The 19689-nt window shown below is 37.6% G+C and overlaps 2 protein-coding genes across 2 annotated transcripts; one reads left to right on the plus strand and one right to left on the minus strand.

The window, feature by feature from the left end:
• Window positions 1–876: 876 nt before the first annotated feature.
• spcs1 (signal peptidase complex subunit 1) lies at window positions 877–7031 on the minus strand. The gene is made up of 4 exons (XM_052018286.1): window positions 6876–7031; window positions 4663–4722; window positions 4503–4589; window positions 877–1056 (listed from the first exon to the last, which is right to left on the minus strand). Exons 1-4 carry the CDS (start codon window positions 6909–6911, stop codon window positions 940–942), a joined length of 300 nt encoding a protein of 99 aa, XP_051874246.1. The 5' UTR covers window positions 6912–7031; the 3' UTR covers window positions 877–939.
• Window positions 6648–19599, plus strand: glt8d1 (glycosyltransferase 8 domain containing 1). The gene is made up of 11 exons (XM_052018285.1): window positions 6648–6767; window positions 7175–7290; window positions 10910–10965; window positions 12045–12143; window positions 12807–13008; window positions 13127–13241; window positions 14294–14378; window positions 14803–14915; window positions 16392–16558; window positions 17531–17643; window positions 18527–19599. The coding sequence occupies exons 3-11, from the start codon at window positions 10950–10952 to the stop codon at window positions 18715–18717; spliced, it is 1101 nt and encodes a 366-aa protein (XP_051874245.1). The 5' UTR covers window positions 6648–6767; window positions 7175–7290; window positions 10910–10949; the 3' UTR covers window positions 18718–19599.
• The last annotated feature ends 90 nt before the right edge of the window (window positions 19600–19689 follow it).

Genomic DNA, 19689 nt, shown 5'->3' on the forward strand with positions numbered 1-19689 from the left:
TAGGAAACGGTGAGAGATATTCAATGTGCATTACTATCCATAGCCTCCCACGTAACCAATATCCATTTCAATCCCACAGATTCTTTCAGCTTTTAGCTCCCCTTCAGTGGAATAAAAACATAAATGCACTTAAGAGTCTTTGACCTGAAACATTAGTTCTGTTTCTGGGAATTGACTCTAGATGGGCTGAAACCACATTGATTTGGGGAGCTGCTCTTCAACCAACGGGAGGTGGTTGTTGAGGACCCTTCTAAACTACCTCAAATATCACAACTCCCCTGAACTGTGTACACACATGCAACAGCAATTTCCATTTATGCTTTTTAGCACAGAGGTGAAATAAAGTGTACTTAACTCTGAAACAATACATTAACCTCTTCTTAGATGCTGGTAATTGTATTTTCTTCCATCCCACCCAGGATGTGTCAGAGATTTCTGATAGAGCTCACTATCTGGTAGGCAAACTGGAGAGCACCATGCCCAAGATTGATCTTGTTCTCATGCAGCTTCAACATAAGAAACAGGCAGGAGTAGGCCAATTGAGCCTGCTTTGTCATCAATTAAGACTTGCTCTTTCCCCATACTTCTTAATTCAAATGTCCATCAGTTTCTGCCTTGTATATAATCATTGAATCTGCTTCCACAGCTGTTTGACATGTGACAGTGGATTTCAAATTCAATTTTCTCCCCAAACTGTCATGTTTCAGCAGAAATAAAATATCTGCAGTGGCCAAGGGAAGAGTTGCATTACTAATTAACGAGATGTTAAATATAATGCATTTTTGGTTAAATTAGTCATGAAATTGTCATAGTTTATTTAGAGCAGAGGTTCCTTATTACTATCACCATATGAACCAAACTATTAAACACAGTACATTCTGATTCAGCAAACTTTATTAAGCCATAAAGTAAAAACAAGGATGTGCTCTGAATAAAGTATTATTTATGCTTTTTAGGTTTCTTGACACACTCAGTTGCCTTTTTCTCCTCAGGCTCTACTGCTGGCTGCCAGTTCAATGGGTGGTTACGATACATAGGCCATGGAGGGAGAGTTAGCTGAAAAATGTAAAATTCAGAGTTAACCAATGACAAAGCCAATTGTTGTACTGAACTGTTAGCAAAAATCAGCAGCTGATTAGCTGAACTTCTGAAACAATTTAAAACTCTTCTTACCAGTGTACCAGTGACAGACACACACACACAGTGAAAACTTTTCCAAGTGTCCAATCCTGGATGAATGTCTTCAAGATAAATCTTTTGACATCAATTCATTTTTGAATTATATAACATTTATGTTGGTTCCTCATTCCACATGATTAGTTCAAGAAAATTGATAGCTTTAAGATTTATGCAAAGCACTTGCCTCAGCATCTTAAGACTACTGAACAGAAACTAGTGCATTATCGAGCGGAATATAAACAGCCAATTAGGCAAGGAGGAGGAGGAAGACTAAAAACAACACAAACAGGTAAAGTTTTAATACAACAGAAACTTAAGCAAAAACTCAGAAATATTAAAAGAGGGGAAGGAAAATCAAAAGGGAGATAGAGGATGTGGTTAGGTAGGACAAAAAAAAATCCCAAAAGTTATGGTTTAGTACATTTTTTCCCCTAGAACTGATAAAACATATAATATAGAAGAATAAACCAGAGAAGTTTAAAAACAATAAGTCTCAAGATGGAGGCTTTAACAGAAATTTGTCGTAAAGTGGGTGACAACAGAAAATATACCAGGTTAGAATATTTTAGGTGGCACAAAAACAGACAAAAATTAGAGTAGCTATTTGAAGATGGGAAACAGATTGGAGATAGTACAAAAATGATTCACAGCCAATGTGATTAGAAGACAAAAATAAAAGGGGATGATTATATTTGTTGTTATTACTTTGGATTCTCTAATAATGCAGGAAAGCAGAAGAGGAAATTTAGAAATTAAAACCAAAATAGAGATTTTAGTTAGCCAATTTACAGGAAGCAAAATATCTGTAAATTCCTCTCTAAAGGCTATGCTCATGTATATATGAAGACAAGATGTAGCTAGATCTAATTATGAACATTGCATGGTCAAACATGCTTCTGTGAAGCCCATTGAAAGTTGATGCATAAATGCAAGTTGTTGCTGAGATGTTCTTGTGTGTGTAAAAGAAACGGAGGCAGGAATAAATTTGTAAAAGTCCTACAAATTATATTTATTTAATGTGGATGCATACCAGAGGATTATTATCCATCCGCTCATAATCAGAATCACTTGCAATGGCTTCCCTTCTCAGTTCTATATGCTACCATTTAACACGATCCAAAGAAACAGCACTAGTTTTCACGTGGGCATCCACACCTAGCTCTGCCTTGTTGTCACCTCTCAAACCTTCAATTGTCTCCCAAGGATCACCCTTAGCCACAGATGAGGTGCCGGGAGACTGGAGGATGGCTAATGTACCTTTAATTAAAAAGAGCTGTAAAAACAAGCCAGGGAACTACAAGCCGATGAGCCCAACATCAGTGGTAAGTTACCAGAGGAGATTCTGAGAGGCAAGATCTATCTGCATTTGGAAAGGCAACAACCAGTTATGGATAGTCAGCATAGCTTTGTGCATGGGAAATTGTATCTCACAAATTTAAGTGAGTTTTTTTTTTTTGAAGAGGTAAACAAGAAGATCAATGAGGGCAGGGCGGTAGACATAGTCTACATGGAACTTGGTAAGCTTTTAACAAGATCCTGCACATTAGACTGGTCCAGAGGTAAAAAAAGGATCCAGAATAAGCTAGCCAAATGGATACAAAATTGGCTTGGTGGAAGGAGTCAGAAGGTGGTAGTGGAGGATTGCTTTTCAGATTGGAGGCCTGTGGCCAGTGGTGTGCCACAGGTGCTGGGTGCCCTGTTGTTTGTCATGTATATCAAGGACTTGGATGAGAACATAGTAGCATCATTAGTAATTTTGCAGATGACAACAATATTGGTGGTATGGTGAACAGTGAAGAAGGTTGTCTAAGGGTACAACAGGATATAGATTATTTGGGAAAGTGGCCAAAGGAGTGGCAAATGGAATTCAACTTAGACAAGTGTGAAGAGATGCATTTTGGGTAGTTAAACCAGGGCAGGACTTGCACAGTAAATGACAGGGCAATTTTTGTGGAACAGAAAGACCTAAGGATACAAGTACATAGTTCCCTGAAAGTGGCATCACAGGTTGACGAGGCACAGCAATGGCATGCTTGCCTTCATCAAACAGGGCATTCTGTACAAGGGTTGGGATGTCATGTTACAGTTCTATAGGACATTGGTGAGATTGCACCCAGAATATTGTGTGCATTTCTGGTCACCATACCATAAGAAGGATGTGATTTAAGCTAGAGAAGGTAAAGAAAAGATATCAAAGATGCTGCCAGGACTGGAGGATTTGAGACTGGATAGACTGGGACCGTTTTCCCTGGAGCAAATGAGGCTGAAGGGTGGGTTATAAATCATGAAGGGTGGGTTATAAATCATGAAGGGCATAGGCAAGTTGGATGGTCAATCTTTTTCCCAGGGTAGGAGAATTTAAAATAGAAGGTATAGGTTTAATGTGGGAGAGGGAAGATTTAAAGGGGACCAGAGGACAAGTTTTTCCACACAGAGAGTGGTGGGTATAATGGAACAAACTGCCAGAGGAAGTAGTAGAGGCAGGTACAATTACAACATTTAAAAGACATTTAGACAGGTTCATGAGTAGGTAAGGTTTAGAGGGATATGGGCCAAACAGAGGCAATGGGACTAGCTCAGGAAGATACCTTGGTTGGTATGGACAAGTTGGGTGGAAGGGCCTGTTTCTGTTCTATACAGCCATGACTCTATGACCAGACTGGTTATCCAAAACAAGGTAAGAAATGTAGGGAAGAGAAAAAGGTATAAACTAACAAAACAAAAAGGAAAACCCTTCAGTTGGAGAATAAGATGATGCTTTTATATAAATACTGTAAAAGTGAGGGGTATAACACAAGACCAAATTGAACTGATTGATCAAAACTTTGTGTGTTATAACTTTAAGTAACATTATTTAGTTTTCTTCCCTGCTTTCCTGAAGCTTCAGTGCAATTCAGTGCCACACAACAGTGGATTAACTCGCTCCTCTCAACCAAATGAATTGAACTAATTCTGTTTAGAACAAGAATCAAGTGCAACACTACTGATCTGTATCAAATTTACATATTGCTTTTGTCAATAATCACCAAGTACCTTTAAGTCCTGAATTTTGATTTTCTAGTGTGATTTTATTAACTGTGAATATAACATTCTGTAATCTAAGCTTCATCTTCTCATTCACGTGAGAATTAGATAAACTTTTGTTTCTAAAAGCATTTTAAACATACCTGGCAAACACAAAAATGCTAATTTAAGAGATCAAATGATGTTGTTTTGCACTTTCTTCAGCCAACCAAATCTTACCAGAATGATAAATGTTTTTTTTAAAAAAGGTCAATTTGCAACTAGCATATTAATTATAACGAGAAAGTTATTTAACTTACCAAGCACGAAATGGCAAAACCAGCCAGAACTATGTAAACAGTCCATCCGAACTGCTCAATTATGTAACCATAAATGAAGCCAATAATCTATTAAAGAAAATAAATACTGTAATTTCAACTCAAATCAAGATCATCTTTAACAATTTGTAGATATACTTACAGCAGATGCAATTATTACTCGTTGAAAAGTTTGTTCTGCTAACTGTTGTCCCTTATAGTCCTGCAAATAAAAGTTATATAGGTTCAGCAAATGAATAAGCCATGTTAATCAATATTATTTAAAATTTTCAAATACATTGCATATTTCATTTCTGGCCAACTCCATGACTTAGGAGAATAAAAACCATCTACAATCCTAAGTTTTAAAATACATAGATTTACTTATCTATTAAACATTAAGATGAAATCATTAAAATTAAACAGCTGTGAAATAATTGTACTAACAGTTAAGATTATTCTTATTAGGTTAAGATCTGAACAATGTATTTACAAATACAAAACCAAAATTGCTTATACTATACTGTTGAACAAAACATCCTCTCTCACGTTTTGATCTACAAAAAAAATTGAGAAGCTAATGCAAATTAAGATCCCATATATTTTGATCACACCTTTTTTGTGTGCTGATCAAATTGGTGGCCTTAACTCTATTGGTTTATTAGTCTACATTAGCAAAAGTACTTTTACAAACCTAAAATGTACCATCTTACAACAAATCTGTATTCATATGGTGTATGGAGAGTGTATTGTCTATTCAGAATCAGGTTTATTATCAATGACTCGTAGGTCATGAAATTTGTTGTTTTGCCGATGACCAAATATGTGCATTTACAATTCTTCTGTTCTTGCTCTTTTGGCAGTAAACAGTTTTATGGGAGAAAAAAATCTATGAATAAGGTCATTCCAAATTAAAATTAGGTTTCTGAACTTTTAATATAGTTTACTGCCTACATCATGGTTAAAGGTTTACATTTTTGAACAGCGACTGCATGCTGGTCAGCATTTATTCTCAAACAACATCGTGAAAGATAGATTCTCACCATTATCTCTAGTGTGTGTGTCTGTTTCCATTTGCAATTACAGATCAAGAGCTGAATTACCTACTCTTCCCACTTTTCTAAACTTGTTTGTTTTTGCTGTAAACCCAAACATTATTTTAAAAATCCTAACTGTCCATGGTCATTGGAAATGGAAAATCTTTTAGTGAGATCCAATCTGCAGTATCCCAAGAGCTGACCGGATTGCTTTTGGGAGAAATAGTTCTCAATTAGGGAGAGTACTGCTTACCTCACACAAGATTGTGAGGCTGAAAGCAGGGTTTTACAGTATAGACTAATGCACCATGCCTGAACCTGTTGGTGTTTTCCCCATCGATTTTTTCCCATTGTATTTGACAGATAAGACCACGGTCCATTTTCAAACCCTCATGACAGAACAGCAGTGCTCCATTCAGCTCAGTTCAGATGAGCTCCCCCACCACCACTCTGCCTGCATGAAGAAATCCTGCACTCCCTGATAACATTGTTCTAATCCTTGTACGTTCCCGGGACAGGAAATACACTTCATCATCCTTAGCGGTCATAAAGAGTGCCCACCTCAGTCTTTGATTTGCATGTTCCAATTTAAATTAAATGACAATTTAAAACTATGAGAAAGCAGTCAACCTGCATTTAAACACAGGGTTTACAGCACAGTTGGCACATCCACAGCAGGTGTACAGCACCTCCTAGCCTATTTACTCCCCCTTCCCAGTCCAGCGTTGCTGAGAAGTTCAAGCTACTTTATTGTCATTCACCCATATGCTATAAAAACACATGGAGGAACGAAATGTCGTTTCCCCCCAGACTCTCACAACAGAAGACTTACGATAAACACAGACAAAAAAAAATTGTGTAAGTACAAATAGTGCAAGAAACGGTATATACAAAATACAAATTTAGTGCAAAACCGAGCTGGACGAAGAAAATACAGAACTCAGTGCGTTGCACTAAATGTATAAACGTTCAGCAGCAGCCAAAGTTCTTATGCGCCGTTGTGCAAACCAGGGCTTTTGACGCGGCATCTGTCTGAAACTGCCTCCAGGGTATTCAGGAGCCTGACAGCCTGGGGGGGGGGGGGGGGGGGGGGAACCTGTTGTACAGTCTAGTAGTTCTGGCCCGGATGCTCCGCCACCGCTTGCCAGACACATCTTTAAAGAGAAAAATTGCCTCTCCAGAGTCTGAGGCTCCAGGATCGGCTGAGAGCGGCCGCACTCGGTGCTCTGGAGTGAGTTACACACACCCGCGTCTCCGTCCCCCAAGGCCCACCCGTGGCCCGGGCGCAAGGCCACAGCCCGGGCCTCGAGTACTCCTCCTTCCCCCTCCCCACCCCTACCATGTGAGTGGGCAGCGACTTCAAGTAGGAAAGCATGTCTAACGCTGTTGCCACCGGCGGCCCCGCTGCTCCTCCCGGGTTCCCACTCGCAGCCTGTAGCAGAAGCTTCGCCGCCGCCTTAAGGATACGCAATCACCCTCCTCTCCCCAAGACCTCCTCACCTTAGCAACCGACCAGCCTGTCCAACCGCCGCCGGCACATTGCTTGTTTTTTTTAAACAATAAAATATGATCATCAGAAAGATTTGGCCTGGGATAAATCTACAGTGGCACGTTATTGCCATTTACTGTGTTTATTAGACGATCACGAACGATTCAGGCAGTGAGTTGGACGCCTAGCATAGTGAAGGACTGCCTGTCCCGTCTTATGTTGAGTTGGCAGTTGGCTGCTGTTAATTCAACACTTCGTGATATAGGTAAAGTATTTCTTTTTGTTTAAAATGTTCACTGCTGCTTTTGTGTTGGCTTCTGGGCTGGTTATCTTCTGCACGATGGCTGCCAGCGTTGATTTTCATCTACTGGATGTTTCCCTGTGTTAAACGTGTGCAGCCTCTCTCCCTTGCAGCACCCACTCTGTTTCTGTGTGCCTTCCTGCCCAAGGCACTATCATCTTATAAAAGATTTTTCTCTTCTAAAATAATTTAAGTATTACCTTTGTGAAGAAAGTATGACAGATGCCAAGTCAATGCAGTTTCCATGGTAGTATTGTGCTTTCAGCAAGAATGTGGAAATAAGTTGCAGTTGTTTAACTTGGAAAGTGTCATTACAACTGTAGTCATTACGGTTTGCAGTTCTTATCACCAAAGTGTCACCTAAATCAACCAGCCAAATAAACGTAGCGTTCTTTGGTGTGGTGCAACAAATAAGATGAGAATTATCATGTTGGCAGTGTTAAGTTTGAAAAAAGATGACTGATTTACTCTGTGGAAAAGTTTGTGTATTCTCTTAAAATGTTACTGGGAATAAATTGACAACATGATATGTACCCACCCAAAGAACCCAAAATAGGAGCAGGAGAAGGTCACTCAGACCCTTAAGCCTGTCCCGCCATTCAATATGCTGGCCTTAACCGCTCTTCTCTGTCAGTTCCCCGTAAACACTCAGTTCTCATATTTCTCTATCTCCACCTTAAATATATCTAATAATCTGACCACCATTCTCAGGGGCAGAGAATTCCAGACATTTGCTACCATCTGAGAGAAGAAATTTCCCCACACCTCAGTTTTAAATGACCAACCCCTTATTTTGCAGCTATGTTCCCTTATTCATGACTCTCCCACTAATGAAAACATTTCAACATCTAGCTTGTCAAGCCCTCTCAGGATGTTATAGGTTTGAATAAGGTCAACCTTCATTCTTCCAAACTCCAAGGAAAATAGATCCAAATTGTCTAATCTGCCTTGATAGGACAACTTTTGCATCCCAGGGAATAGCTTCATGAGTTTCCTTTGGACTGCCTCTAATGCTACTATATCATTTTTTTGGGTAAGGGAATCAAAACTGCACAATATTCCAGGTGTGGCCACACCAACAACCTGTACAACTGTAACCAAACCTCCCCATTCTTAAACTGTAGCCCCTTTGCAATAATAAAGATCAGCATACTGTTTGCCTTCTTAACTACTTGTTGGATCTGCTTGCTAGATTTTTGTGATCCATGCGCTAGAACACCTAGATCCCTCTGAACTTCACTCATTTGCATCCTCTGTCCACTTAGATAATTATCTGCCTTTTGATTCCTCTTATCAAAGTGCATGACTTCTCACTTCCCCATATAGAACTCCATTTGTCAGTCAATCTGTCTCTAGCTCATTGCAGAATCACAATGTTCTTATCACAACATGCCCTTCCATCTTTTTTCTTACCATTAGCAAACTTGGAAATCTTACATTTCATTCCCTCTTCCAGGTATTTAATGTAACTAGTAAAGAATTGAGGGCCAAGAGCCAATCCCTGGGGTGCTCCACTAGTTGTATCTCTCCAGTCTGAAAAGGACCCATTTATTCCAAAACGTTGTTTTCTATTGACAGCCAGTTTTCAATCCATGCAAACACACTTCCTTTAATACCTTGGGCTCTTAATTTATGCATAAGCCTCTTGTGTGGCACCTTGTCAAATGCCCTTTGGAATTCTAAATACACCACATCTACAGGTAGCCCTCTATCAACTCTTCCTCACATCCTCAAAGATTGGAGCAGATCTGTCAAACATGATTTACCTTTCATAAAACCACGTTGACTAAGTTTGACTATATTCATTTTTTCCTAAATGATTAGTTATTTCTTCTTTGATTGCTGACTCTAGCATCTTGCCAACAGTAGATATTAATCTAACTGGCCTTTAGTTTCCCCGCCGTCTGTCTTCCTCCCTTTCTGAACAAGGGAATCACATTGGTTGTTTTCCAATCTTCTGGTACCCTTCCGGAATTTTGAAAAATTTCAACCAATGGTTCCACTCTCTTTGTAGCCACTTCCTTTAAAACGGATAGGTGCAGACCATCCAGTTGCAGTGATTTGCCTGCCTTTAAAACCAATGAGCTTCTCTAATACTTTATCCCTTATGATTGGGATTTTTACAAATTCCTCTCTGTTACTTGAAATTAGGACATCTGTTATCTTAGAGGTATTTGCAGTGTCCTCCACAGTGAAGACTGATGCAAAAGATTGATTTGATATATCTGCCATTTCTTTCTTTCCTGTTATTAATTCACCAGCCTCATTCTCTAGAGGTCCCACATCTACCTTAGTCACCTTCTTCCTGTTTAAGTATCCATCGAAACTCTTACTGTTAGCTGATAGTGCGTAAATAGAGGGACCACAATAAATGTTCGCCAGGTTTTTCCTATGAGGAATGATTAAACAGAGCAGGTCTATGCTTTTCTAGAGCTCAGGAGATTGAGAGCTGGTGTCATTGAAACATTCAAAATTCTTAAAAGGCTTGATGAGGAGAAATAGTTTTGATGTTTTCTCTGGCTGGATTATGTAGAACCTGGGGCACAGTCTCAAAATAAGGGACGAGAAGAGATTTCTTCATCTAGAGCATTTGAATCTTTGGAATTCTCTATTCAAAAGGGCAGTGGAGGCTCAGGCACTGAGTTTATTCAACACAGAAATTGATACTTTGGATATTTAGAGAATCAAGAGATATAATGTAAAAGATTAACAATGATCTTATTTAATGGCTGATTCGGTGAGAGGGTCTGAATGAGACCATAAGACATAGGAGCAGAATTAGGCCATTTGGCCCATCAAGTCTGCTCTGCCATTCAATCATGGCTGACTTGCTTTTCCCTCTCAACCCCATTCTCCTGCCTTCTCCCCGTAACCTTTAACCCCCTTACCAATTAAGAACCTATCAATCTCCACTTTAAATATGCCCAATGACTTGGCCTCCACAGCATCTGTGGCAATGAATTCCACAGATTCACCACCCTCTGGCTAAAGAAATTCCTGCTTATATCTGTTCTAAAGGGACGTCCTTTTATTCTGAGGCTGTGCCCTCTGGTCCTAGACTCTCCCACTACTGGAAACAACCTCTCCACGTCCACTCTATTCCAGGCCCTTCAGAATGATTGAATTCTGTTTTTCTTTCTCATTATCTTGTATGGTGTACCCTCATTCATTAGTAGTAAATTAAAACTGCTATATTCCCCTCTGCTATCAAATTTCTTAACATTCCATGAACACTACCTCATTATTCCTCTTTTGCACTGTTTATTTATTTATGTAACTTATAGTAACTTTTATGTCTTTATGTCTTGCACTGTACTGCTGCCGCAAAACAACAAATTTTACGACATATATCAGTGATAATAAACCTGATTCTGATTCTGCCATCAGAAATTCTTAAGAATCCCCTCCACTTCACAAGAGTAGCATTTGTGTTTTTGCAACAAGTTTATCAATAATATTTTCTGAATGAAAATGCAATTCCTTCAGTAGCCATGTTATGCAATATTATTTTCAAATGAAAGTGTGGACTGGGTGCTCATACTTACTCAAGAAAATAATAAGAATTTGTTTGCTCATTCTCCAGATGTGAAGGTTCAGGACTGCAAGCATAACAGAATATCAAAATGTCATTCAGAAAAGGTATGCAAGAGTTGATATTATAAATATATAAAAGAATATAAATCGATGAATTAACCTCTCCCTTGTGCCTACTGAATAAATATCAAATCGTGTATTAGAGGTATGTGTGTAGAGAAATGTATATATGGTGTATTTGCACCAGAACACACAGGACTGGATCGTGCTGAACTCGGCTCTGCCCACCTGCACTTGCCTGAGCTCAGTGTGGAGTCTTGAACCCTCTGCAGTAGGATGTCAGGCAGCAAGCCTCCAGGTGGAGCTAGTTCTCCTGTCAAAGTCTGAGGCTTTTTTTATATTTTAATATCTCTGAAAGAACCTTTAGAAACTATTGCAAGCAACAAATTAAAAAAGATTTTAAAAAATCTAAAAAAGTAGAGTTGTACCTGTAAAACATTAAACAGAAATAAAATAATTAAAACTAAACACCTGACTTCCATGTTGATTAGGCCAAGAATCCGTACTGAAATGAACAGGGTGTCCGATTCTGTGCCAGGTCTGATTGGCGTGGGGTCAGACAGGCAGATTCCCCAATGTACTGATAAGTATCCCAGCAAAACTGGACCCTGCCAATGGATTCCACGTGGTGTCCATAACAATAAGTCCTGGATTTGCAGCAGGTCTTCATGAATCCAGCCAGCATGATTCATCCCATAGAAAAATTTGAAATCTATGGAGAGAGAAAGAGAATTAATACTTCAAGTCAAAGACCTTTCATCAGAAATACATGAAAAGGAAGTTTATAATAGCATTGATCATGAATTTGGTTCATTGTGACTTGGCATTGGTGGAATATTATTTGATAAGTTGGCTAGTGTTATTCATTCCCCTGTCACCTTTGCTGCAGTGTTCACATATAGAAATACCAGAGAGAGTGTAATCAAGATTGGCTATGATTACATCATGGTTTAAAAGCCAGTTGGTATTTAATGTCTAATCTCAGCCAGAGGAAGGCATCATGAGTAGGGTATTGGAGAGATGTTATTGAACCCTACCTCTGCACAAGAATCAAAGGGAACATTGGTGAGAGGAGAAAGATGAATTGAGTGAACTTTAGATATATTCTTTTTTTTCTTTTACAGTTCATATCCTGATGATCCTGCTTGTTGCAGTAGTGTTTTTGATAGTTGTACGCCATAATCTATTTAACGTGCATGATCTTCTGAACAAGGGAAACTCAGGTAAGTAATAACATTTACTGATACGCTACATTCCAACTCAGCATGGCATATTGTATGTGTCAGCACTAATAAGACGGTAATAGATTATTGGAATTCAAGTTTTTAGAGGTTGTATCTGTTGCATTGAAATCTTCCCTCCAATAGATGTGCCATTTATGATTAATAAATATTAGGCTACTTAAGTGCAACATTAAAATGAGCTTTTTATTCATATTTTTCTTGAATCAATATTTGCACTGGTTGTCCAGCTAGCACTGCAAAGAGAAAATATGTTTGAATTTACTTGATTATTACAAGAATATCGTTAATGGTTTAAATGACCAAATTTAAAATTCATAAATCTGTCTGTTTTATTTGACAACAATTCATAGACAAATTATTTAACCTCAAATAAACAGAATATTAAAACTTTGACAGTCATTTTATAATTAGTTGTGCATGGGCTTGTGCATGGGCTGTGTTTTATGTTGGATCGCCATTGTTTTTTAAAGGACCATTTGAATTAATTCTTCTTTTAAAGTTCAGTTGAAGTAGGAATTGCAATCCAGTCACTGAGAATAGAATCCATTTTTGCTCTGTATCAACTAATATTAAGGACTTTTAAAGCATTACCTTTGCATGCAGTGAATTTCTTCCTCCTAATTTTTGTGTTTAATATTGTAGAACTAAAATATGGTAGAGTACAACCAGATGACATTCTGAGAATTACAGAAGAGAGGACTGGTGAAGAGATTCCAATTCTGATCCCTGCTGTAGAAGAGCGACTCGGTGGAGTAATAGCAGCTATCAACAGTATATATAGTAACACCAGATCAAATGTGGTCTTTTATATAATTAGTACAAATGACACAATTAGTCACTTAAGGTAAACTTAATTATCAAACAATTGTAAATAAAAATAAGTTTCCTTCATGTTTTTTGTACCACCTTTATTATGATACCAGAATTGAATAATTGTAATTATTCTCTGCATTTTCTTCGAGATCTTGGCTTCAGAAGCGAGAACTGATGAGCATCAAGTGTAAAATTCTAGAATTTGACCAGCGTATTTTGAAAGGCAAGGTCCAAGGTGATAGTGATTCACCTGAAGTAAAGCCAGTGAGTACTGCTTTGTGTGTGTTAAAACGCAACACAGGCCATTTGCCCTATTGTACCAGGCTTGGATCCTTGAAAGAGTTATTGAAAATCCATAGACCGCAGATGCTGGCCCTTGGTTCTGCTGAATGGTCTTTAACCCGAAACATTAACTCTGTTTCTCTTTCCATAGATATTGGCTGACTTACTGAGTGTTACCAACATCGTCTGCTTTTATTTAACTTTGATAGATTTTCAATTAGTTTGACTTCCTTGCTCAACACTTCATAAGATTTTACTTTTCAAATATAACGCATATATATCCTTTTCAGTCGCTAATGTAGTATCACCATCACCTGGCAGTAGTCTGAATCATAACAACTTACTGTATTTAAAAAAAACTTTCTCCATCTTTGACTCTTTTGCCAAGTACTTTAAATCTCATCTAATTGCTGTTGACCCTCTTGGATACAGTTTTTCCATATTTAATCTAGCAAAATTTTGGACAATTTTGAACATATTATTAAATATTCTGTGCACCAAGATCAACTTCAGCTTTTCTCATCCTTCCACAGAATTGAAGTCTCTCAACTCTGCACCCATTCTCAAAAATCTTCCCTGTACATGGCCCAAGCTCTTTAAATCCTTCTCACATTGTGGTGGCCAAAACTAGAGAAGATTCTCCAGCTTAGACCAGATCATTGATTTATAATAGTTTATCATATCTTTCTAGCTGTTATAAATAATGCCTTTATTTTATCCTAAAGTTTACAGATATCCTTTTTTTTGTAATTTTTTCGATTGTACTGTTGCCTTCAAAAATTTGTTCATGTCTTCCACCTCAGTGCTTTGATAACCAAATTAATAAATTATACATACAATAAATACATAGAGAAGATATAAAAATAATAAGACAAGGATATGTCAAAAATTTCTGACTAGGTTAACTATGAAAGATAGTTTTATTACGTTTTCAATGAATGCATGATAGTATGTTTTAATCATCTTAGATATTTTTATTAAATTAATTTTAATGGAAGATTAAAACACTTGATTGGTAATTTTCATTGTTTTAGTTGACTTTTGCAAGGTTTTACCTCCCTATGTTGATTTCCGGCACTGAGAAAGCCATTTATCTGGATGATGATGTGATTGTGCAAGGTAATCTTTTTCATTGCTTCAGATGTAAATATCTAAATATATCTAAAAAAACATGATATGCAAAGGGTTGTGTAGAGGAAGTACATTTTTAATAGTTTAGTGAACTGGTCAATAATGTGCACTGAATTTCTAGTTTAAGCTTTTAACTTCCATCTGTTATGTTTACTTATTTAACAGCTGAATTTATAGCAACTGTATTTCCAATATTCAACAAAGTATGCTGTTAATTAGGAAAAGTTCATTCGACTTTTATTGAAAATTCCTTGCCAGTTTTATCTGTAAATTAAAGAGTCTGCTTGCTTTCATAGATGACACAGCTTTCCAAAATTCATTATATTATGCATTTTGAAACTTTACAGCGTAAATACAACATATATAAATTTAAGTTTTACTTACTTTTTTTCCCTTATACTGATTGCATTAGGAGACATCCGTGAACTTTATGACACTGAACTGAAGCCAGGTCACGCTGCTGCATTTTCTGAAGATTGTGATTCAATATCTTCCAAGGTGCTTGTTAGAGGTGCTGGAAGTCAGGTATTTTTCATCCATTGTAGAATTTACTATTGGGAGAAACTGACCAATTAGTCATAAGATACTTTGATGTATGGAGGGAGAATGAAGTATATTAGGAATCTTGTTGTTTCACACCTTTTGAATGCAACCTCGGGAGAAATAAAGCATTCAATATGAAAAGCTAAAATGAACTGTTTTGGATAATATCAGTTATCCAGTAGATTAGTTCACCATCACCTTAACAGTTGGCTTTATTTAAAACGTATCATTCATTTTCTGACTCCCAGCTATTCCAAAAGTATTCTTGTAACTTGTAAATTAAAGTAGGTTCAGAATAAGCATACAAATGAAATTCCTTGAATAGTTCAAAAGTTATTAAGTGGTTAACCCACTTAAACCAAGAAGTTCCCAGGTTCAGTCTTCACTGTTTGCTAGGAATATCGTGGGTCAATCCATTGATTTCACCTCTAGTGAGTGGAAAATCATAATGTCGGCTCCTATGTTGTCAGGAATTCTAAGATAAGATATCTTTATTAGTCATATATACATCGAAACACACTGTGAAATGCATCTTTTTTGCGTGGAATATTCTGGGGGCAACCCACAAGTGTCACCATGCTTCCAGCGCCAACATAGCATGCCCACAACTTCCTAACCTGTACGTCTTTGGAATGTGGGAAGAAACCAGAGCGCCCGGAGGAAACACACGCAGACACGGGGAGAACGTACAAACTTCTTACAGATAGTGGCCGGAATTGAACCCGGGTCGCTGGTGCTGTAAAGCATTACGCTAACAGCTACACTACCCTGCCTGCCCATAAATACTGTTACCAGCATGGAGGTGCCAGGGACATCTGCTTTCTAGGTGAAGAAAGCAGAATATGCTGGAAATGTAGCAGATCAGGCAACATCAATGGGGAGAGCAACAGAGCTAACATTTCAAGTCTACAACTTTTCATCAGATTAGTACTTATGAAAGGTTATTGGCCTGAAATGTTGGTTCTGTTTCGTTCTCCATAATTGTTACATGACCTGCTGAATATTTCCAGCAATTTCTGCTTACATTAGGATTTCCAACATCTGTAGTTTTTTTGTTTTTCAGTTCGAGAGAGGGAAATGTTATTTTCAATTCAGCTGCCATTTACAATCGAATGGCTAGTTGTCACTCACCACCACCTCCCCCCCCCCCCCCCCCACCCACCTCCCACCCCACCCCCAAGTACAATGTTCCAGTGTGGTCAGCAAGCTGTCATTTTAAACTTAATGATCTCAGCAATATGGGCAATCATCAGGACCTTACAGAGAACCCCAAGTCACTAGCCGTTAGTGCTGTGGAATATCTCCCCGCTTCACATCCGTCAAGATGCTGCAACATTATAGAGTAAACTGTCAATAGCTGGCACCTACCAAGCCATCATGATCTTTCTACCTTGTTAACTGAAATTACTATAGTTCAAACAAAATAACTAATTAGAAATTTTAACTCATGTTTTCTAGAACACATACTTGGGCTTCCTTGATTATAAAAAGGAAACAATTAGAAAACTTGGTATGAAGGCAGGCACATGCTCCTTCAACCCTGGTGTCTTTGTAGCTAATCTCACAGAATGGAAACAACAAAACATCACAGAGCAACTTGAGAAATGGATGGAAATCAATGTGGTGTAAGTTTTTATAATAATTGTACACATATCTATTTTCATTTGGAAATACTAGTTGTAGTTGCTGTTAAATTAACCTTCTGACCTTATTTTCAGGGAAAGACATGCATTGCAGCACAAGTAATAGATGGACAGGGAATTTTGCAGAGTAGGGGTATCAAGAAATTATAAACAAGTTATTTTCATAATTTATTTTTCAGTTCTGACGTATTTCTATTTACTCTTAAAAATGTTCTACTGTTAGAATTTAAAATCCATACATGAGATGTGGGCTATTGCCTATCTCTAATTGACCTTGAAGGTGATGGTGAACCCACTTTTTGAACTGCTAAGGTCCATGTCATGAAGGTCCTTGTATTATTAGATGGGGAGTTCTGGGATTCAGTCCTGGTGAAGATGAAGAAATGGCAATACATGTCCAAGTCAGTCTGATGTGAGACATAGAGGTGGTGATGTTCCCATAAGTCTGCTCTCCCTCTTTCTGGGTAGTGCAGGTTATGGGTTTTGAAGATGCTGTTGAAGACCTGGTGAGTTACTGGAATAGTTTTGTAAATGGCACTGCAGCAAGAGGAGGGAATTTTAAGGTGGAGGATAGAGTTCTGATCAAGTGAGCTGCTTTGCCTTGGGTGGTGAACACTGAGTGTTCTGGTGTAACCATCCAGCTGAATGGAAAATATTCCATCATACTTTACTTTTTCCTTGATGGAAAGACCGTGGTGAGTTAGGTGAGTTGTAGCAGAATACCTAACAATCATACCCCCATAAATTGAATTTCTAATGCTGCAAGTAGATGACTATATAAATAAAGATCATTAATAGTTTGTGATTTATGCTCAAGTAAATAATTTTTATTTGAAAATACAGCTTTTAATGCTTAGTTGTTGTAAACTAGATTTATTTCCCCATTCAATGGAAAAAAAGTATCAGCATATATTTACAATCAGGAGTTAATGGCTGCATCATCTCTTTTGACAGGGAGAATTTGTATGGTGGTGCTCTGGCTGGTAGTGTTACAACACCACCCATGCTGTTGGTGTTCTATAAACAGTATTCATCCATTGATCCACTGTGGCACGTCAGGCATCTTGGTAAGTTTTCCGTTTCAGGAAAAATATTGTTTAAGACAGTGGGGGCCACTAGAGATATGAATATATATTTAGTAGTATTCTGATATGCAGTGATATCATCCATAGTCTAATGATTGATACATCACAGTAACACAACTGAGAAACGATTGTGCACAGGATCTGTTGATATGCAACAAGATTTTCTCTGAATTACACTCTAAAACGACTCTTCACTTCTAGTTATGTGGACATAGCTAGATGTTATTCAATATTTGTCACCCGGTTAGAGAATTAAATTTGCATGCATGCTGGGTGGCAGCTGTGTGTGTACCTATCTTTAGGTGCAAACATTAATTCGCATGCAGCAGAGCCTGGTCTGCAGTTGTCTTGGTCCCCCTAGCCACTGGATCAAGACCTTGCTCTATGAAACCTGTGTGGTATCTGGTGTGCAATGGCTGACCTATATTAAAAGGAACTTCCATTCCATAGTATGAAGTTCAGGACCTGGAATGACAGGACCTTCATGAACAATTCCAAAGTCAACACGCCTGAATGCAGTTCTGCTAAAGAAAACCAGAGTGGAAGCAAATCATCCTCGATCTAGAGGAACTACGAAAAAAAATGAGAAAAATGTTCACACATAGGAAATAGTAGTATGTTAGCTCAATAGCATTTCAGTATATTTATGATTTGATATAGTAGGCTGATACCACAGGCTTGCATTTGATGGAGGCAGAGGATAACAATAAAATGTCCATGTGAAGGCTGGTTTTGAATGTTATGAGGTGTCTGAATGATGGTACTCCAGATGCATTCCCTCCAGAATTTTCTTCAACTGTAGTATAACTACCAGCTCTTTGAGTTGAAGATTAATATTCCACAAATGCATCTTTTTTTCTTGTAGGCTCCAGTGCTGGTACTAGATATTCATCACATTTTATTAAAGCTGCCAAGTTGCTGCACTGGAATGGACGGTTCAAACCCTGGGGTCGTACTTCCCCTTACAGTGAAATTTGGGATAAGTGGTACATTCCAGACCCAACTGGAAAATTTCACCCAGTACGGCGACACATAGAGGAAGAGGATGCTCATTAGAAAAAAAAATTGATTTCCAAACTAATAACTTTGTGAATTTGTGATAAAGTACCTCCACTCAGGAATTTATTTCTTAGGTCAATTTGTATTTTTAGATTAATTTTGTTTTAGATAAGTAAGGTCATAGACCATGATTACAGTGGTAGGAGTTTTAAGATGCCTAATTATTGACATAAGCTGTTCAAATCCTGTGTAAACCAGTTCTATGCAAACACCAGAGTGTATTATTTTAACCCAGAAAATGTATGTATGTATGTGTGTGTGTGTATATATATATATATATATATATATATATAGAATGCTTGTTTTTTTTAAGTGTCCAAATTACATTTCAATTTAATGTTTCAAAAAAAAGGGTAGCAATATGCTCATCACTAAGGTAAGGTTTTTCCCTCATTTATTACATGGTTAGGACAGAAGCCATTTATAACTGAACCATCAAAACTAGGTTCTAGTAGTAATAGAAATTTGCATTCTTACATTAAATTTATTCTCAAGATAACTGCATCTAATTAAAATGTAAACTGAATCAGGAACAGAAATTGCTTCACCAACATGTGTGAAGGTCCAAAAGCTAGTTTGGTTTTAACTTGATAAATATTCTGAGCATTAAGAAATTATTTCCTTTGGTTAGTTTAAGCATTTCATGTAGTGATATTGAGAACATATTAAGAGATATTTGAAAGGAGGTTCATATTTCTAAATTGATTTGGGTCAGCCCTTTATCTGTTTTTGTCTTATAAGGTTGATTTACAAAGAAAATCCACAGTATTTTGTTTATATTAAAACATTACAAAGGTGACACAGTGTAGGCAGATTCAGTTTTTCTCCACTGTGCTATCCTTGACTTAAAATGTAATTATTTCATAGCATTCATACAACAGCAATTAAATCTGCCCATTAATATTGCTATACCTTATCAGAATGTAATCTTAATCACATTCCAGATTCTCATGTTCAAAACCAAGCATT

This window comes from Pristis pectinata, chromosome 6, assembly GCF_009764475.1.
Source record: "Pristis pectinata isolate sPriPec2 chromosome 6, sPriPec2.1.pri, whole genome shotgun sequence".
NCBI lineage: Eukaryota > Metazoa > Chordata > Chondrichthyes > Rhinopristiformes > Pristidae > Pristis > Pristis pectinata.